This window comes from Spinacia oleracea, chromosome 6 (assembly GCF_020520425.1).
Source record: "Spinacia oleracea cultivar Varoflay chromosome 6, BTI_SOV_V1, whole genome shotgun sequence".
Lineage (NCBI taxonomy): Eukaryota > Viridiplantae > Streptophyta > Magnoliopsida > Caryophyllales > Amaranthaceae > Spinacia > Spinacia oleracea.
The window spans coordinates 111,325,985-111,346,781 of NC_079492.1; the positions used below are offsets into that span (position 1 = coordinate 111,325,985).

The 20,797-nt window shown below is 33.8% G+C and overlaps 3 protein-coding genes across 4 annotated transcripts; 2 read left to right on the forward strand and 1 right to left on the reverse strand.

The window, feature by feature from the left end:
- Window positions 1-1,032: 1,032 nt before the first annotated feature.
- LOC130464152 (uncharacterized) lies at window positions 1,033-6,673 on the forward strand. Of its 2 annotated transcripts, none has more exons than XM_056833584.1 (7): window positions 1,033-1,619; window positions 3,363-3,548; window positions 3,634-3,729; window positions 4,060-4,177; window positions 4,263-4,358; window positions 4,538-5,119; window positions 6,410-6,673. In XM_056833584.1, the coding sequence occupies exons 2-7, from the start codon at window positions 3,364-3,366 to the stop codon at window positions 6,632-6,634; spliced, it is 1,302 nt and encodes a 433-aa protein (XP_056689562.1). In that variant the 5' UTR covers window positions 1,033-1,619; window position 3,363; the 3' UTR covers window positions 6,635-6,673. The 2 variants fall into 2 exon arrangements, with proteins under 2 accessions (XP_056689562.1, XP_056689563.1); XM_056833585.1 differs by having other exon boundaries at window positions 1,035-1,619; window positions 4,266-4,358.
- Window positions 6,585-10,427, forward strand: LOC110794666 (uncharacterized). The gene is made up of 10 exons (XM_056833583.1): window positions 6,585-6,717; window positions 6,969-7,612; window positions 8,178-8,333; window positions 8,472-8,702; window positions 8,800-8,858; window positions 8,944-9,059; window positions 9,147-9,287; window positions 9,540-9,683; window positions 9,793-9,996; window positions 10,077-10,427. The coding sequence occupies exons 2-10, from the start codon at window positions 7,017-7,019 to the stop codon at window positions 10,191-10,193; spliced, it is 1,764 nt and encodes a 587-aa protein (XP_056689561.1). The 5' UTR covers window positions 6,585-6,717; window positions 6,969-7,016; the 3' UTR covers window positions 10,194-10,427.
- Window positions 10,428-10,515: 88 nt separating this feature from the next.
- LOC130464153 (uncharacterized) lies at window positions 10,516-12,913 on the reverse strand. The gene is made up of 3 exons (XM_056833586.1): window positions 12,758-12,913; window positions 11,178-12,291; window positions 10,516-10,761 (listed from the first exon to the last, which is right to left on the reverse strand). Exons 2-3 carry the CDS (start codon window positions 12,000-12,002, stop codon window positions 10,648-10,650), a joined length of 939 nt encoding a protein of 312 aa, XP_056689564.1. The 5' UTR covers window positions 12,003-12,291; window positions 12,758-12,913; the 3' UTR covers window positions 10,516-10,647.
- Between the last annotated feature and the right edge of the window lie 7,884 nt (window positions 12,914-20,797).

A 20,797-nucleotide genomic window follows, 5' to 3' on the forward strand; every position in this document is an offset into this window, starting at 1 on the left:
GCAACTAAGTGAAATTACTAAAATGCCACGAAAGGATCAAAATTTCCATTTGCCTTCTCTTCCTTGCTCTTCACGGACAAGAATGAAGGAATTCCTTCCTTCCTCCCCACCCCCAATTCAGTCCATGTTCATTGTTTCTCCTTCACTCTAGCTGTTTACAAATTCAATTTCAATTTCATAATTGAATTTCAATACCAAAAACCAAATTCAATTTCAATTTCACTTTTTTTTGTTCTTCTCTGATTCGAACCACCACAACGAACAACCACTGCAACCACCACCGTCTACCACCTCTGTCCAACACCACCCAACCATGACCACCGTCCACCACCGCACGCACCACCACCGTACCTACCGCTCTATATTCTCCTTCGCCGTGACCCTCTGCCCCCCCTGTCTCTCTCCCTTTCTTTCCCTTGCTGCACCACCAACGTCACACCACCACCACTTCCCAGCCACCGCACCATCTTCCAAATAAACCTCCGCCCCCGTATATTCAGGCGAACCGCCCTCCCACCTCCCAAACCGATCAAAAAACGCCACCAAACTCCCTTGTTTTTCGCCATGTTCGTGCTCCTTTCTCCCTCTCTCTCGACGTTTTGCTTCCATAAACCACCCACCACCGCCGGCGCCTTCACGGGCGCAACCCGACGACACCAAGACACCCAGACCACAACCACCTTCTTCCTCTCTCCTACCTTTCCCCTGTTTCGTGCCCCCTCCCCTGCTCCGTGCTTCCCTTCCACAGAAAAAAAGTTCCAATTTGGAACTTTGTTTTCCTTTATTTTTCAAGCCAAGTCCCAATTCCCTTGGCCCAATTTCCTAAGTGAGTTCCACCATTTAATTTAAGCCCTAGATAATTGTTATTTACTCTTAGGTTAATAATAAAGATTTTAAATGATATATATATATATATATATATATATATATATACACAGAGAGAGAGAATCAAATCAATCTAAGAGCTCATATTTCCAACGCTCAGATTGTGCAGGGGTGTGCACGGTGCTCTTGGTGCACCTGTCCAAAAACGCAAAAATTAAACAATAAAACGCAACAACACTAAAACATCAGAAAAAAAAGAAAAGAACAGTGAAAATAAATCAGAAAAGAACATCAACAAGTATACTAAAAGAACAATAACAAAAGAACATAAAGAACACTAATATAAAAAGACAAAAGTAAAAATATTAAAAGCAGTTATGTTTTAAAATATAAAATTCAAAAAGAAACAGTTATTTATCTCTCCTCTTAAAAGGATTGGTATAAATACCCAAATTGCAAAGTACCCTGTTACATGCAATTCTCAAAACCGATTTCCCCAAAAAACTAATCAACTTCCCTCCTACTCTCAACTGCATTTCTAACTCAATTCAAACTCAATTCCTACAAGAAAATGGGTAGAATGAAAAAATCCGACGAACCAAAAGCTTCTGCTGAGTAAGTTGGTTTTTTTCTTCTTCCAATTTTGGTTTATTTTAACTCAAATTCTAATTAATTTGGCAACTATACTAAAAATTTGCAATTGTAAACAGAAGTGATGAGATTCCTCTCAAGGATTTTGTGAAAAGGAAAAACAAAGAAATTTCAAAACCAGAAGAAGAAAATCCGGAAGCCAAGTAAGTTGTTTGGTTCAATTTCAATTTGAAAATCCAGATCTATATTTAAATTTAAATTGTTCTTTAACATTGAATTTGTGTTCTAACCACCAAAATGGCGATATTATTCTAGTTTATGCATTTTATATTTAAATTCCGTAACAATTTAGGAGTAAAATTCGTAAAATGTTAGATGTTCTTTTTCAACCGTTTAATGTTCTAATTATAAATAGAACGACGAAACTTTGATGAACTATAACCAGATCTATATTTGTGTGTTGTTCTTTTTAAGTGATGAAATTGTTCTTTTCCAACCAAATTACAAAAAAACTAGTAAATAAAACGACGAATTTTTTATGGACTTTAAAACCAGATCTATATTTTTTCTTGTTCTTTTAACTGCTGGAATTGTTCTTTTCAAACTAATTTATGTTCTAATTAAAAAAGAACAGTAGCAAAACATAAAAAGAACACTAGCAAAAACACAAAAAGAACACTTATATAAAAAACACAAAAAGAACAGTAGCAAAAACATAAAAAGAACACTAATATAAAAGACAAAAGTACAAATATAAAACTACATCTATATTTTTTCTTGTTCTTTTAACTGCTGGAATTGTTCTTTTCCAACTAATTTATGTTCTAATTAAAAAAGAACAATAGCAAAACATAAAAAGAACACTAGCAAAAACACAAAAAGAACACTTATATAAAAAACACAAAAAGAACAGTAGCAAAAACACAAAAAGAACACTTATATAAAAGACAAAAGTACAAATATAAAACTACATCTATATTTTTTCTTGTTCTTTTAACTGCTGGAATTGTTCTTTTCCAACTAATTTATGTTCTAATTAAAAAAGAACAATAGCAAAACATAAAAAGAACACTAGCAAAAACACAAAAGAACACTTATATAAAAAACACAAAAAGAACAGTAGCAAAAACACAAAAGAACACTTATATAAAAAGACAAAAGTACAAATATAAAACTACATCTATATTTTTTCTTGTTCTTTTAAGTTCTTCAAATGTTCTTTTCCAGCCAACAGATGTTCTAATTAAAAAAATAACACGACGTTGAATTTTAATATTTGTTACTGAACTTTTGATACAATTTATTTTTTGATATTAAAAATATGCTTTAATTATGTTATTTTATTCATCAAAAAGAATATGAAAACAACACTTTAAATATGTAAAATGAACAATTGCTCATTCTATAAAAGAACACACTATTTTGATGCCATAGAAATACAAAGTTATAAAAAAAGAACATTAAAATAGGAAAAGAACATAGAATTAAGAACGAGAAAATTTACCTGAATCACCCGAGGCACCTTCATCAACAAGGAGAAAATTTGTTTTGAACTTTCTCTCTCATAGAATCTCTCCTCTGTTGGAAGAAACCAAAAACTAGTAGAATCTCTCTCATAGAATTAACAAGGAGAAAATTGGTTTTGAACTTTCTCTCTCATAGAATCTCTCCTCTGTTGGGAGAAACCAAAAACTCTCCTTTTTCTCTCTCAAGAATGTGTTTCTAAAATTAGAAGTTATGAATCTCAAAGGAGAAATATTATATATATAGAAAATGAAAAATAAAAAAAATAAAAAAAATAAAAAAAGGGAGAAGGAGAAGAAATACAAGCCATGTTCATCCTAAGAACGGTGCACTTGTTTTTTTGTTTTGGGTTTTGTTGTTCTGTTCTTTTATGATTTTTAGAAATAAATCTTAATGTTCTTTTATGTTTGTTCTTTTTTCAGAATGTTAAGTATTGAAGAACAACGGAAGCAAATACTTCAACAGAAACAAATGCTGTTAGACATTCAAGAACAGCTGAAGGCACAAGAAGACAGGCTTAATGCACAGACCAATGCCTCGAAAGATGAAAACGAGGATGAACATCCAAAACCCCAACCAAAAAAGAGAAAGTTAACTTTTCGATCAAGGTATATTCTATATTTTTTAGTTCTACATATCATATCATTTATAATCATTATTTTCTTCTTAAAAAAATATTTCTTTGATTATTAGTGCACAAGAAGATGATGCACAGAAGGTTGATGTACAACCTGAAACAAAGAAAAAAGGAACAAGAGTCAAAACTATTCCAAATCGAAACAGAACAAGGTAACTTTTGAAATTTTATTGTTCTTTTATTTTTTGACAATGTTCTTTTAATCTTTTATTATGTTTTTAACCTTTATTTGGATTTAATGTTCTTTTCTTTGGCTATCATTGTTCTTTTAAATCACTCTTCTAATGTTCTTTTCTTTGTACGTAATGTTCTTTTTCCTATCTTTGTTGTTCTTTATTATTTTTGATGTTCTTTTGATTTTTAATTGTGGACATGATTCTTAAGTTGTGTAGTTACCTTAATTTGGAATTAAGTGGTGTTCTTTTTGTGTTGAATTTAATGTTCTTTTTTTTATAACTAATGTTCTTTTGGTTTCTACACAGATTACAGCAATATAAAAAAGAATTCCCTCAGACGATGAAAGAGGTCAAGGAGGAATTTGAAGCTCTAGAAAAGAAAAAATCTGCCCCAGTGAATAAGAAGCGCAAAGGAACTTCTAAGGTAAAACTACAAATATTCTTCTTTGAAAACGGATTCAACACATTTATAGAATAAAATATGATAATATAATTTTTTTTATGTTAAGAAGGGAAAAGAGATTGTTCTTCGTGAAGATTATGAAGAAGATGAAGAAGAAGTGGAAGAAGAATCAATATCTTCCTCTGCCTTTTTCATAAAGAAGGTCAAATAACTCACTCTATATCTATGTTCTTTTATTTTTCTTTAATGTTCTTTTAAAATATACCTAATGTTCTTTTCTGGTATAACCAAAAAATTGTTCCTTATTTTGTTCTATTTCGTACATTTACTGTTTTTTTAAACTCTAACTAATGATCTTTTCTCTATTGTTTCTTTTTTCAGAGAGGTAATGACAAAATGATTGCTGATGGAGAAATGGAAGTGAAGGAAGAAGAAAAACCTGTGATTGATCCCAAACAAAAGCCCCATGAGCACAAACTGAATGTGAGGCAAACTCCTCAAATGCTGATGCGCTTTTTGAAGGGAATTTCATCTGATAAACCTATTAATAGGGAAAAGCAACAAGCTATCACAGAGTTAGGGTTCGGGTCTTTTCTAAACCTTGACATACCACCAAATGTAAATCCATTCCCGTACGAGTTGCTTTCCCATTTCAACTCTTTAACCCGGGCCCTAGATTTACAAAAATCTTCCTTGCATATTACAATAGGGGACATATACCTTGTGTATGGTATCCCTATTGGAGGAGACCAGGTGATTGAATTGACAGATGAAACAGATCCAGCGGTGAAGAAAGTATTTTCAGATTTTTGGAAATATTGGGATGTGCAATCTGGATGCCCAAAGTTGGTGAAAATGATAGAAACATTGATCAAAGAAACCACCAAAGTTGATGATAACTGGAAGAGATCTTTCCTCGTGGTTGTTGTTAACACAATGATCAAATCCACTACCAACATTTCGGTATAATTCAAAATTCTTTTCTTTATACTTAATGTTTTTTAACTTTCTTTACTGTTCTTTTTTATTTTTGTTCTTTTAATTTTTAGTTGTAGACATGATTGTTATGTTGTGTACTTATCTTTAATTGGATATAAATTGTGTTCTTTTTGAACTTAATGTTCTTTTCTTTGACTATCATTGTTGTTTTAATATCTCTTTCATGTATTTCTTAAATGTTCTTTCCTTATAATTTTTCTTTAAATCTTGATCTAATGTTCTTTTCTTTGTACTTCATGTTCTTTTACCTATCTCTGCTGTTCTTTTTGATTTTTGTTGTTCTTTTGATTTTTAATTGTGGACATGATTCTTCTGTTGTGTAGTTACCTTAATATGGATTTAAGTTGTGTTCTTTATGATGAATTTAATGTTCTTTTTTTTAACTATCATTGTTCTTTTGATCACTCTTTCATGTGTTTCTTAAATGTTCTTTTCTTATAAGTTTTCTTTACATCTTCCTCTAATGTTCTTTTCTTTGTACTTAATGTTCTTTTGCCTATGTTTGCTGTTCTTTTTTATTTTGGATGTTCCATTGATTTTTAAATGTGGACATGATTCTTCTGTTATGTACTTACCTTAATTTGGATTTAAGTTGTGTTCTTTTGTGTTGAATTTAATGTTCTTTTTTTTAACTATCATTGTTCTTTTAGTGACTCTTTCATGTGTTTCTTTAATGTTCTTTTCTTATTATTTTTACTTCCTGTAATGTACTTTAATGTTCTTTTTTTAAATATTTTTTTTATTATTCAATGAAGAATAATGACTAATTTTTTTTTATTTTTTATTTTTTATGTTTTTCTATTTCCAAAGCCAAACTTCAAATTCCTTGCTAGCACGGTTAATCTGAATCGAGTAAGGAATCTGAATTGGTGCCATTATGCCTATACCAGTCTTTTGACAGCAGCTAAATACTGGAATGAGGACCGAAGCAGATGGTTTGCTGGTCCGCTACCATTTTTAATGGTATATTTTAAACATTAAGCTACCATTTTACTTTCATGTTCTTTTTTCATCTAACTGACCAAAAAGTTATGTTGTTTTTCTGAAATTAGGTGTGTTATTTTGATCGAGTGCAAATTGAAAAAGAATATCCTCCAAGGAGCTTCCCCATCATTAGATGCTGGTCAAGACAAATGATAAGCAGCAGGGTTAAGCATGATAATGAGTGTGGCTTTGGACATGGTATCATTCTTGACAGAATTGAAAGCCCACCAGAGCTAATACAGTATAGGAGAGATATTCTTTTGAAAAAAGAACAAGAAGAACCACCACAAGAAGAACAAGAACCAGAACAACCACAACCACCACCACCACAACAAGAAGAACCACAACCACCACCACCAGAACAAGAAGAAGTACCACCACCACCACAACAAGAACAAGAACAACCACAACCACCACCAACAGAACAAGAACAAGTACCACCACCACCACCACTACAACAAAAACAACAACAGGCACATCAAAGTTCACCGGTGACTGAACTCGGTGAAGATCAGGAGATACCAGAGCAACAAACACACTCCAAACCCGAGGAAGTCAAACTACCCTCGACAGTTGAGGTAAAAATAAAATTGAAACAGGATTTTATTTTTAATATTCTTTTATTCTTGTAAGATGTTCTTTTTTCATGTATTTGTTCTTTTCATTTTACCCTATGTTGTTTTTAATGTTCTATTCAGTACTGATATAATGTTCTTTTAATCCTTTAATATGTTCTTTTGATCCTTTAACATGTTCTTTTTCTTTATTTGTTCATTTTAATTTTATCCCATGTCTTTCTTATGTTCTTTTACTATGTTATTTTCATCAGGAGTTTCATCAGGAGTTCTTGAAGACCACAGCTGAATTAAGTGGTGTGATGAACAAATTCAACAACCTCTTGTCGTTGTCAAAGAAGTTCTTTGACACGACTGTTGATGTAAAAGAAACAATGTCATTTAATATGGCAGAGATGTGGTCCAAGTGTTCAGAAACACAACTTCCAACCGTGTTTGATAACGCCAAGAATGCATCGAATGAGGAGAGAAAAGATTCACAGGAGATGGGTTCCATTCTGAGTCAAGACAAAGAGTTTTTCAGCTCGGACTACTTCTCCATTTTATTTGATGATGCAGTCAAGAAAGCGACTAGAGGGAAGAAAAAAGAAACTGTTATGGAAAAAGAAACAGAGGAACCTATGTCAGAGGAGCCTCTATCAGAGGAAAGTCTACCAGAATTACCTCCATTTCTCACACCTCCCACTATGGACTCTGAAAATGATGGGGTTAATGATTTGACTTTGAAGCTTGGACTACCGTCCATTTCAGAAATTACCCCTACACATGACTATGAAGAGGAGATGAGGATCCAAGCACTCTTGATGAACAACTCTTTAACAGAACGTGACCTTCAAACGATTTCAGGGGAGAAGGAAGATTATTCAGAAAAAGAACAGCAGTCTCCACCGAAAATCGAGTATGCGTTCTTTTAAACACAGTCACCTTACACATGTATAGAAAAAATGAGACTTTTTCTTTCAATTTTAACTATGTTCCTTCATTATTAATGCATTATTCTTTCTTCTATATCGCATGTTCTTTTATATTGTACTTAATGTTCTTTTTCCTATCTTTGCTGTTCTTTTTTATTTTAGTTGTTCTTTTGATTTTTAATTGTGGACATGATTCTTCTATTGTGTACTTACCTTAATATGGATTTAAGTTGTGTTCTAATGATATCAAGTTAATGTGCTTTTTTTAACTATCATTGTTCTTTTGATCACTCTTTCATGTGTTTCTTTAATGTTCTTTTATATTGTACTTAATGTTCTTTTTGCTATCTTTGCATGTTCTTTAATATTATTTGTTTTTTGTTATTAAAATATTATTCTTTTATTGGTACTTTTTCTACTGTCATTGTGTTCTTATCTGTCTTAATGCATTAATGTTAATCGTATTTTATTTTAAATGATCATTTGTTCTTTTATTATAAATGATTTTGTTCTTTTAGAATGTTCAAAATATATTTTCTCTCTGCACAGAGTACCTGAGAGTTTGAAGAACAATGATGATGCTTTGAACAAAAGCAGCGAAAAAGGAACACCAATCCCTAATCGAGAAGAACAAGATTTTGAGACCCCAAAAGTTCCTGTAGCGGATTCCCAGGGTGATGTGATTACTCCATCAGTCTATCTGAGGTAAGAACACTCTTATGTTCTATTAGATATGATTTGGTGTTCTTTTTCTTCTTTGAATTGTTCTTTTTAATTTTGACTCTGTTCTTTCATATATTAAGACTGTTAATTTATTCACTATCAATGTGTTCTTTTCCTAAGAGATGAAGAGGATGTTCCAACAAAAACACAAAAAGATGAAGAGGATGTTCCAACTACAAGTCAAATCCCTGCCACAATGAGGATGAAGAGAATCAAGAATGTCCCTATAGTGTTACGGTCACCGTTTTTAATTCAGTATTCAGATTTACTTGAGGCTAGTGACAAACTAAGCCAAGAGGAAAAGGATTTGAAATGCATTCTTGATTATGCAATTGGAGAGGGTGATCCTAGGTAAATATTTTAACATAATTGCAATTAATTCAATCTACTTGTTCTTTTTAAATTTATAGTGTTCTTATATTGATATCATTTTTATTGTTTAAAACAGTGAGTTGGTGTACTATGACAAATGGAACCTAATTACAAGAGAAAATATGCAAACCCTAGGTAAAATTAATTTCAGTTGTTCTTTTTCAACACATAGGTGTTCCTTTTGTACTAAAGTTTGTTCTTTTTTTTTTTTTTACAATAGGTGGGGATGTTTGGGTGGAAAATAATATCATTGACACATTCGCAAAACTGTTGAATGATGATCGAAACCAGTGCGTAAAGACGAACATGAAATTCTACTTTTCGACAATTCCTTATGTAAGATTTAAAACATCCAAAACCTTATTATTTTATTTGTTTATTATTTTATACTAGTGTATACTTAAAATTATTTTCTATATGAAGAATATGCTGTTACAAAACGACGCATATGGTGGGACACAGGATAGCCAAGGAACTGAGCAGAAGAGGTTTCAGAATTTTATGGATTCCATTAAGCATGAAATGTCAGTTGCAAATGTTTCATCTCTAAAGGGATACCATCTGGTAAAAATGTTCTTTTTCTTTGCTAAATGTTCTTTTTTTTTTTTGGCTAAGTTGATGTTCTTTTTTCTTTGCCTAATGTTCTTTTCTGTTTTGGTAGTTGTTCTTTCCTGTTTTTTTTTTGGCTAAGTTGATGTTCTTTTTTCCTTGCCTAATGTTCTTTTTTGTTTTTGTAGTTGTTCTTTCCTTTTTAATTTTTTTTGGCTAAGTTGATGTTCTTTTTTCCTTGCCTAATGTTCTTTTTTGTTTTTGTAGTTGTTCTTTCCTGTTTGTTCTGGTGCACATTTCTTCCTTATTGTGATAAACAATAAAACAAAGAAAGTTGAAATTCTTGACAATCTCGATCTACCGGAGGGAATACCTTTTGAGAACAAATATGAACAGAATCCCCAAAAGACTGTAAGTCTATTGAGTAAATTTCATCTCAAAATAATATTTAAGTATTTCTGTTCTTTTTTATTTTCGGGTTGTTTAATATTTTGATCTTTGTTCTTTATAATCCATGCAGTTTGAAGCATGGTTGAAGTTTTGTGAGCTGGAAGGGTATCCATTAAAAAACACACAAATCAAGCAATATGAAATCACATTACCTTCAATGACATGGAAAAATCGAGAAAACAAAGTCGACTGTGGGGTGTATGCAATGCGGCATATGGAGACATATAAAGGCAACCCGAATTGGGATTGTGGATTTACAAACTATGAAGATGATGTAAGTAGTTCCTAAATCTTATTTTTTTTCGAAAATTGTAAATATGTTATTTAAATAACACATTATTATTTTATTTTCAGAAAAACTATATTCGGCAGCTAAGGATACATTATGCAACACAAATCTTATCAAGCGCTCAGAACGAGAAGCATGAGTTGAGATATCTGGCACTGAAACAAGCAAATCAAGTAGAATAGACATTACTTTTGAAACAATGGTTTGATATTGGATGTTGTTGTTCTTTAAAAACAAGCATGAGTTGGTTGTGGTTTGGTTTAAAACAATGGTTTGTTATTGTTCTTTTGAAACAATGGTTTGATAGTGTTCCTTAGAAACAATGGTTTGATAGTATCTGTGTTCTTTTAATGTTGCTGATTGTTCTTTTGAACTAGTAGTTTGTGAATTGGTTTAGAAACAATTGTTCTTTTGAACTGGTTGTTTGTAAATGTTCTTTTAATGTTGCTGTTTGTTGTTCTTTTGAATATCAGGATGTAAATACTTAAGGTATTATGTTGTGAATTCAAATTATATATATAAAACTTCATATTAAAAACTACATTTTGTTGATTCCACAAACAACAGTAGCTTGCAATCAACTAATATGAATATGTTCTTTTAAAAAATGAACAAATTACCAATCACGAAAAGAATCTACAAAGGATGTATGTGTACTCCAAAATAATCATCTGGAACATATGCTTCCAATTGTGAATTTGAAGATGTTGGATGAACCAAAACCCCACCAACAGGTAAATTTATGATACACTGAAAAAGAACAAAGAAACAGTAAGGAAAAAAAGAACAAGATTAGGAAGAAAAAAGAACAAAATAGATATTAAAAAAGAACAGTTCAAAAAAGAACATAATAAACATTAAAAGAACAAATAGATGTTGTTTTAAAAAATGAACTGTTTAGCAAAAGAACATAAACAAAAAGACAAAAAGAACATATAGGAAGAAAAACGAACAATGATAAACAAAAGGAACAAACTAAAGGAATAAAAGAACAAATAGATTATTAAAAAGAACAATTTTCCAACAGAACATAATAAAGTAAACTAAAAGATCATTAACAAAAAGGATAAATAGAACATAAAAATGGAAAAAAGAACAATGATAAAAAAAAAAGAACATTCTAAAGTAATAAAAGAACAAATAAATGTTTAAAAAGAACAGTGTACCTGATCAGTAGACTGAGTTTCCTCCCTCAAATTATCAACATGTCTTTCTCTTCTCTTGTTCCAACCTTTCAGTTTATTGCGTTTCTTCTCAACAATTCCTTTAGGTCTCACATTCCTCTCATTAGCCTTTTCAGTCCCGTTCTTAATCTTCCTCTTTCGCTTTGGTGGATTTTGAATCATTGTTGGAATGACTTTTTCAGCAATCGGTTCCACAACATCCGGCAAAACTGTGTCTGTTGAAGGCTCAACAACATCGAGTAGAGTTTCATCTCGCACATACTTGTTTGATACATTACCATCCCCTTCAACACCACCAATATACTCCTTCACTTTGCATGACATATCCAACACACCCAAATCAATAAGCTTCCTTGCAGCCGGGCAATGTTGAGCTTCATTTATAACTTTAATGCAATTTCTTATGCTTTGCATCCTCCAAACTGAAGCAGAAACAACACTTACTTCATTATCTCTATCTTCTCCTTCTTCAACAACCGTGTTCATAGCCTTTTTGGTCCATCTCTTCATAATGTATTTTTTGGGAATCTCTTCAACATTATGGACAATGAAAACTCGAAGAATATGAGAACAAAGAACTCCTATCTCTCCATATGACTTGCAAGTACAATCAACAACCATCTCTTGCTCATTAAACATCACAACATGTCTAATAAAATCCTTTGTAGGATGCCCAACAATGTACTTAGAAACTGGAAACTCATAGGAAATGCGTTGACACCTCAAACCAATTGCTTTGATGAATCGTTGCTCAAATATCAAATATATTGCAATGGTATACACATCCCGCGCATGCAAACATAACATGTTATCCGCACATGCGTAATATCTATTTCCAGTAGAAGAATTATAATCTCCCTTGTTCTCCTTACTTCTCCATTCATCAATTACATCTAAAAAACACTTATAAAAATCACATAAACCATTCGTTTTATGCAACCTCCTAGAAATAGAATGATTTGTCGTCTCACTCCTTTGAGAAGATAAAATACCCCCAGAAAACCAGTCTTTGTTATATGCAGGACACTATTTCTCTTTCAAATCATATATTCTCTCTATCCATTTGTGTGTCTTGCAATTGTAATCAGTCATAAGACTACAAAAGAACATATAACAAAAAAAAGAACAATAAGTCACACAAAACGTACACACAAAAAACGCGTAAAATATAGAAAAGAACAATATATAAAAAAAAGAACAACGAAAATAAAAAGAACAATATATAGAAAAGAACAACGAGAATAAAAAGAACATCAGAAGAAAAATAAAAGAACACATAAAGAAAACAAAAGAACAAAAACACACTATCGGAATTATAAAGTGTATTTAGGAAAAAAAAGAACAATAAATCACACAAAAAGTACACACAAAAAACGCGTAACATATAAAAAAGAAGAATATATAAAAAAAAGAACAACGAAAATAAAAAGAACAATATATAGAAAAGAACAACGAAAATAAAAAGAACATCAGAAGAAAAATAAAAGAACACATAAAGAAAACAAAAGAACAAAAAAAACACTATCAGAATTATAAAGTGTATTTAGGAAAATATATATTACCTATTCCAATAATGCTGAAACTCGGCAATTGTGTCAGTATATTTCAAAACATAATCAAATCTACGTTTGAAACCATCCTTAGCCATAACACCTTTGATGTTTACAATAGCATTTTCTCCTATATGCCATGTACATAACCGATGCCTTGATTTAGGAAAAACTTCCCTAAAACACATCAACAAAAAGCAATATATATATATATATATATATATATATATATATATATATATATATATATATATATATATATATATATATATATATATATATATATATATATATATATATATATATATATATATATATATATATATATAATATTAATAAAAAGAACATTAAAAGTAATAAAAAGAACATAATGAATGTACAATAAAGAACATAATAGGATCATAATCGACGATACCTTATAGCCTTGTCCATGGCAGAACTCTGATCCGTCATGATAGTAACCGGTTGCTTCCCACCCATAGATATCAAAAAAGAATTAAAAAGCCACTCAAAAGAACCTGACTTCTCATTCAAAAGAAACCCAACTCCAAACATGATATTTTGAGTGTGGAGATTCATTCCAACAAAAGGACTGTTGTTCCTATGTTTTGGTTGATGACACACACATATTGCAAACTTCCTGATTATGGTTGCTAAATGACTTTGAACAGGCATATGCCCAAGTTTCTATTAGGATAGGAACTTGAATAAACTGGTGAAGTTCCTGAGGTACACTTGGAACAGTCAATGGAGTTTCAGAGATGGAAGTTGTATCTGTTCCAGTTTGAAGTCACAAGAGGAGCAACACAGTTACATATCAAGAGTTCCGAATATCCACAAGAACTATTACAGACTCATAGCCAAGAGTTCCTGTGTTAGCTAGAGAGGAACTCATCAATGTTCCTTGGCTGGAACGTCTGAAGCTTCTGAGTTGCAAGTTCCAGACAAAGGGAAGACATGAAGTCTAGGTAGTCCACTGTACTTAGAATTTTATGTAAATATTAATTATGCTAATGGTATATAGAGTACTCAAGGAACTTATGATTTAATTAGGCCATTTATTTTATTGGAAGCGATTTTTATGGAAAACATTTCATAAATAAAAACAAGTTTTGCATATTTAATATAAAATAAATTTACGTTTTATTTTATTTAAACAAAACTTATTTTCCTAAAAATACTCCTAAGTTTTTGTAGATAAATAAAATCTGTTTTAAAGAAATGTTTTAGGGTTTGATTGAGTCAAATCTCCAACTGCTTCATGGCTGAACGTGGGAAGTGGTCTTCCCCTTGTTCCTCAAGTCAAGGGACGTGGAGACCAAAGTGCTGGCAGTTAGCAGTTGAGGTTTTGAAGGGAACTAACCCTAAGGATAAACACTATAAAAGGGAAATCGTTTTTGGTTTAAAGTACACAAACATTCTGAGAGTTTTTGCTTTCCTAAAAACGTTTTGTCTAAGATTTTCTAAAACAGTTTGTGTCCTAGTTAATTCAAAGTTCCTAAGTTTCTTATATCCTCACAAAAGCATTATTAATATCTAGAGTTATCCAAACACGAATCATATTTTGTATTAGTAAGGATAGAGTTATCCTGTTTAGACTTAGAGTTTAAGTCTGAGAGAGAGAAGTTAAGGAGTTGTAATCGAAGTAGATTACTGTGAGGAACACGAGTTTGAGAGGAACTTGTGTTGGAGAGATTATTGTAATCGAGGCATTACCATAATAAAAGAATTCTCTTCTTGATTAGTATCAAGAAGTTTTCACAATTGTTGTTATTGTCTTCTCTATTCTCAGTTTCTTGATTGTTTCTTAAGTTCCGCAAGAAACTTTATCAAAGTTCTAATTACAATTCACCCCCCCCCTCTTGTGCGTGTTCCTACTGGAATAACAGTTGGTATCAGAGCCAGTACTCACCAAAACACAGGAAACCCTGTTTGAGTCAAGTTCCTGAAAGTATGAACTCACAAGAGAAACTGGAAGAAGGTTACTCGACACAAAGGCCACCTATGTTCAATGGCAAGTTCTACTCATACTGGAAGAATAGAATGGAGATATTCATCAAAGCTGAAAATTACCAAGTTTGGCGTGTAATTGAAGTTGGAGACTTCGAGGTAACAAAGACCAATGCTGAAAACGAGGTAGTTCCTAAACCAATGTCTGAATTTTCTAAAGAAGACTTTGATAAATATGAGATGAATGCCATGGCTGTCAAAATCTTGCATTGTGGGCTTGGACCTCATGAACACAACAGAGTCATGGGGTGCAAGAACGCAAAACAGATTTGGGAACTACTTCAAGTAACCCACGAAGGAACTAATGAAGTTAAGCGTTCCAAAATTGACCTTTTGATGTCTAAATATGAAAGATTTGAGATGCTTCCAAAAGAAACTATTCAAGAAATGTTCACTAGATTTACTAACATAACCAATGAATTAGTTTCTCTTGGTAGAATCATTCCCACAGATGAACAGGTAAGAAAAATACTAAGAAGCATGCCACAAGATGATCGCTGGAGAACAAAGGTCACTGCACTGTTTGAGACCAAGGACTTCACCAAGTTCAACATTGAACAACTTGCTGGTTCCTTGATGACACACGAACTGCATCTTGGAGCTGCTGTTCCCGAGAGCTCAAGAAATCGAGGACTTGCTCTAAAGGCTGAGGAACTCGATGAATCTGAACCAGATGAAGAAGAGGCTGCCATGCTGGTCAGAAGAATGAGAAAGCTCTATAGGAACTTCAAACCAGGAAACCAGAAAGGAAGGAACTTTGCCAAGAAAATCACTAGTTCCAAAACTGAGCAAGGTTGCTTCAAATGTGGAGAAACTGATCACCAAATTCGTGAATGCCCTCTGTGGGAGAACGACAAGACCAGAGGAAAAGGGAAGGAACAGGTCAAAGATCGCTTTAACAAGTCTACCTTCAACAGACCAAACTTCAAAAAGGCCATGATAGCTGCATGGGGCGAAGCAACAGACTCAGAAGACGATGAGGAACAACCAAATGAAGAAACTGCAAATCTCTGCCTTATGGCTAGAACAGAAGGAACTGACCAAGTTCCATCAGAAGAAGTAAGTTCCTCCACTCTTCAGTGTCTCTCAAAGTCAAAACTAATTGAACTGTTGCTAGAAACTCTAGATGATTACAAAAAGCTAAGTATATTAAAAGCACAAAGTGATAGAGCCTTGGAACTCAGTAAAGACCACATAAATTATCTGAACAATATTAGATCTGATGTCCAAGGCAGGTTCTTTGAATTACTAGATAGAAATACCTCTATTAATGAGTCATTCGAAAAAATTAGAAATGAAAACATCCTTCTACAAGTTCAACTCAGTCAATATAAGATGTTTAATTTAAGTTTAGATCCTACAAAATCCTTGGAAATCAACATGGGAATTTTTAACATCGACTTAGAAAATTTAAACAAAGATCTGATCACCACAAAGGAACAAAAAGAGAAACTGGAAAGGGAACTATCCATGGCCAGGGCACAGAGACAACCACCTAAAGTTCCTCCCAAATGGATTGAGAATGCTCAATCTAAGAGAACAGAAGGATTGGGCTTTAACCATAAAAATAGTCATAAGAAGAAGTATGTGGATCTTCCTAGTGTAAAAGTCTGCTTCTCATGTGGAAGTGGAAGTCACATAAGTACTGAGTGTTCCAAGATGAAGGAACAGGATCAAAGAAACATAAATTATGTAAAACAAAAATGGGTTAAGAAGTCTGAAGTTATAGTTGAAAAGGAACTCGAGGAAACCCGAGTTCCTGTAACTAACCTTTGATCTCTTTACAGATTCTAGTGAAGGGGAACAGCTCGTGGTATCTCGACAGCGGGTGTTCCAAACACATGACAGGAGACAAATCTAAATTCCTCTCACTAGAAGCCTACAATGGAGGAACTGTGACCTTTGGAGACAACATGAAAGGAGAAATTATTGGAATTGGAAAAGTTGGAAGGTCAAGTTCCTACGCCATTGAAAATGTATTTTTAGTCGAGGGTTTGATGCACAGTCTACTAAGCATCTCTCAATTCTGTGACAAAGGAAACTCTGTAAGTTTTACTTCTGAAAACTGTCAAATCATAAACAATAACACTGGGAAGGTTATTTTGGAAGGAACTCGTAAAGGGAACACATATTCTGTGGATCTCAATACAGTTCCCAGGAACAATCTAACCTGCCTCAGTGCCTTTGAAGAAAATTCCCTACTATGGCACAGGAGGTTTGGACATGCTAGTTTCTCGCTGCTTGACAAACTAAGATCAAAGGAACTGGTTCGAGGACTCCCCTCAATCAAGTTCCTAACTGATAAAGTGTGTGATGCATGTGCAAAAGGCAAGCATGTCCGAAGTTCCTTTAAATCTAAGAAATTGGTAAGCACCACAAAACCATTGGAACTCATCCATATGGACTTATGTGGACCAATGAGAATTCAAAGCAGAAGTGGGAAAAAATATGTATTAGTTATTGTTGATGATTACTCTCGCTTTACTTGGGTCATATTTCTAACAAGCAAGGATGAAACGTTTGATGAGTTTGTTACATTTTCAAAGAAAATCCAGAAAACCACAGGTCACCAACTGATCCATATAAGATCAGATCATGGAACAGAATTTGAAAACTACAAATTCGATGAATACTGCAAGGAACAAGGTATGGACCACAATTTCTCAGCTCCCAGAACTCCACAACAAAATGGAGTTGTTGAGAGGAAAAATAGAACCCTAGAGGACATGGCAAGAACCATGCTAATAGCCAGTTCCTTGCCTAGGAACTTCTGGGCTGAAGCAGTCAATACAGCTTGTTACATTATAAATAGAGTTATGATTCGAGCAATCCTAAACAAAACCCCCTATGAGCTACTAAAAGGTATAAAACCCAACATCTCTTACTTTAGAGCCTTTGGGAGCAAATGCTTTGTCCACAACAATGGAAAAAGGAACTTGGGGAAGTTTGATGAAAGAAGCGACGAGGCAGTGTTCCTAGGATATGCCTTAAATAGCAAGGCTTATAGAGTTTATAACAAAAGATCTATGTGTGTTGAGGAAAGTGTACATATAATATTTGATGAATCTAACAAAACTGACAGAGTACAGGAACAAGAATTTTTCGAGATTGGTTTATCTCGTGCTGCAGAAAATGATGAGGAGTTTCAAATAAGCAAACACACAGCAAGAGGAACTGCTCAACAAAATCAAGAAGTTCCCGTACTAGAGGAACAAGCAGAAAACCAAGAAGATCCAGAAACAACACCAGAGGAACCCCAACAGGGAACTCAGGCCATAGAAGGAACTGACGAAAATACCACAACACCAGTAGCTCAATTTCAACCTAAACCTTGGAAGCATCTAAAGTCCCACCCAATGGAACTCATTGTGAGTGACATCAGAAAAGGAACTCAGACAAGGTCACAACTAAGGAACTTTTGCGCATTCCACGCGTTCCTCTCCATATTTGAGCCAAGAAATCACACTGAGGCTCTGGAAGATGCTGACTGGATCATTGCCATGCAAGAAGAATTAAATGAATTCAAAAGAAACAAGGTATGGCACTTGGAACCCAAACCAAAGCACCAGAAGGTGATAGGGCTAAAATGGGTGTTCCGGAACAAGAAAGATGAACATGCAACAATCATAAGGAACAAAGCAAGGTTAGTGGTCAAAGGTTATAATCAACAGGAAGGCATTGACTTTGAAGAAACATTTGCACCTGTTGCTAGATTAGAAGCCATTAGAATCTTAATTGCTTTTGCTGCTTTCATGGGTTTTAAACTTTATCAAATGGATGTTAAATGTGCTTTCTTAAACGGTTTCTTAGAGGAAGATGTTTATGTGGAACAGCCCCCTGGATTTGAAAATCCCGAATTTCCAAATCACATTTACAAATTAGATAAGGCTCTCTATGGACTAAAACAAGCCCCTAGATCTTGGTACGAGAGATTATCAAAGTTCCTCCTTCAAAATGATTTTAAAAGAGGTAGAATAGACAAAACCTTATTCTTAAAATCTAGAGGAACTGACTTGTTAGTAGTTCAAATTTATGTTGATGATATATTATTTGGAGCAACTAATGAAAATTTGTGCAAGGATTTTGCAAGCTTGATGAGCAGTGAATTTGAAATGAGTATGATGGGGGAACTCAACTTCTTCCTTGGTTTACAAATCAAGCAAACCGAGGAGGGAATCATGATACACCAGCAAAAGTATGTGAAGGAACTCCTAAAGAAATATGAGCTAGAGTCAGCCAAAGTAAATCACACTCCCATGGGAACTGCTACCAGATTAGACACTGATCCAAATGGGAAAAGTGTGAATCAAACAAAATACAGAGGTATGATTGGATCTCTATTATATTTAACAGCCAGTAGACCTGACATTTCTTTTAGTGTAGGACTATGTGCAAGATTTCAATCAAATCCAAAGGAGTCCCATCTAACTGCAGTGAAAAGAATACTAAGATATCTCAAAGGAACTGATGACCTATGCCTTTACTATCCAAGAAGTGGATCCTTCGAGCTAAGAGGATATGCAGATGCTGATTATGCAGGTGACTTAGTGAATAGAAAAAGCACATCAGGTATGGTACAGTTCCTAGGTCCATGCATGGTTTCTTGGGGTTCCAAGAAACAGAATACTGTTGCTCTATCCACAGCTGAAGCTGAGTATGTAGCTGCTGCAGCTTGTTGCTCACAAATTCTATGGATAAAACAACAGTTAAGAGATTTTGGTATTATCTATGATTGTGTTCCTATCTATTGTGATAACACTAGTGCTATTTGTATTTCAAAAGATCCGGTTCATCATTCCCGAGTCAAACACATCCACATCAGACACCATTTCCTTAAAGATAATGTTGAGAAAGGTTTGATCAAATTAGACTTTTGCCAAACTGATCACCAAATTGCTGATATTTTAACTAAGCCTTTGAACAGAGAGAAACATGAGAAAATGAGAATGGAACTCGGAATGATCAAGCTAAGGTAATTGCCAAATTGGAGTTCCTCTAAGGCAAAAGCAAAAATCATGGTACATATAGACTATTACAAACACAAAATCTTGTGTGCAAACATAGTTGAAGCTTACCATCGTGGCAAATTCACTCACACTTCAAATGAGCAAGGTAAGCAGTTCCTTTCAAACTAGTTAAGTCAGAAATATGAAATTAAGCAAGTCAAAGTCAAACACAATTTTTTTTCCCTTTTATTTTTATCTTTTTTTTAATTAAAAACCGAATACCCATATTCAAAGAATGTTTGGAACGGTTCCATTGGCAATAAATAGGAGAAACTCTTCACTTTCCACAATCAATCCATGCAACCCCCTTTCTCTCTCACACACGCCTTCTCCACTGACATCACCTCTCCCTCCACCTATAAAATAAAACCTCAACCATGGTTCTCACAAGCAACAACACTGATCTCACATCCCTCAAACGAAAGAGAAACCCTTCATCTCCTGTTCCCATGGATACCTCACCCATTCAATCGCCAATTCCTCTTCGATCCCACAATCCAATGCTCGCAATCACTCAGGGGGAACAAGCCAACACTGACATCGAAATGAAATCCCCAATCTCAAACCCTAGATCCTCCACAAGAAAATCCAAAAAACGACGAGTGGAAGCTTCTGGTGAAAACATCGAGGAAACAGAGGAGATTGCTCAAACTCAGGGGGAAGTAAAAGGGTCCAAGAAACTCACTGCAAAGGAAAACAATCTGGTCGAGGGGTTCGCAATCAACTCAACATGGTGTGAAGCCACGAAATTTAAAGAGTTGATGGAAATCCTTGAACAACAAAAGTGGGTAAGTCTCTTGAGTACCTATGCCAAATCCCCCTTAATTCCTGAAGCTATGAAAGAATTCTGCAAGAACTTTGCATGTGTTGATAATGTTTGCTCAAGTAAAGTGAATGGAACTCGCATCGAATTTGATGCCTCTTATCTGGAACAGCTGTTTGGTACACCCAATAGGGGTTTTGATATGTGGCTCAAAGGTCAAATCACAGTGACCATAGATAATGTAGATGAGAAAGATATAGTTGGTTCCATTGG

Excerpts from the sequence above, each read along its gene's own strand:
- LOC130464152 (XM_056833584.1), top strand. The coding sequence starts at position 3,364 with ATGTTAAGTATTGAAGAACAACGGAAGCAAATACTTCAACAGAAACAA. Across the intron at positions 4,178-4,262 it reads AGCGCAAAGGAACTTCTAAG|AAGGGAAAAGAGATTGTTCT; the intron begins GTAAAACTACAA and ends TTTTATGTTAAG. Across the intron at positions 4,359-4,537 it reads CTGCCTTTTTCATAAAGAAG|AGAGGTAATGACAAAATGAT; the intron begins GTCAAATAACTC and ends TTCTTTTTTCAG.
- LOC110794666 (XM_056833583.1), top strand. The coding sequence starts at position 7,017 with ATGAACAAATTCAACAACCTCTTGTCGTTGTCAAAGAAGTTCTTTGAC. Across the intron at positions 7,613-8,177 it reads CAGTCTCCACCGAAAATCGA|AGTACCTGAGAGTTTGAAGA; the intron begins GTATGCGTTCTT and ends CTCTCTGCACAG. Across the intron at positions 8,334-8,471 it reads ACTCCATCAGTCTATCTGAG|AGATGAAGAGGATGTTCCAA; the intron begins GTAAGAACACTC and ends TCTTTTCCTAAG.
- LOC130464153 (XM_056833586.1), bottom strand. The coding sequence starts at position 12,002 with ATGTTATGTTTGCATGCGCGGGATGTGTATACCATTGCAATATATTTG. Across the intron at positions 10,762-11,177 it reads AAACTCAGTCTACTGATCAG|TGTATCATAAATTTACCTGT; the intron begins GTACACTGTTCT and ends GTTCTTTTTCAG.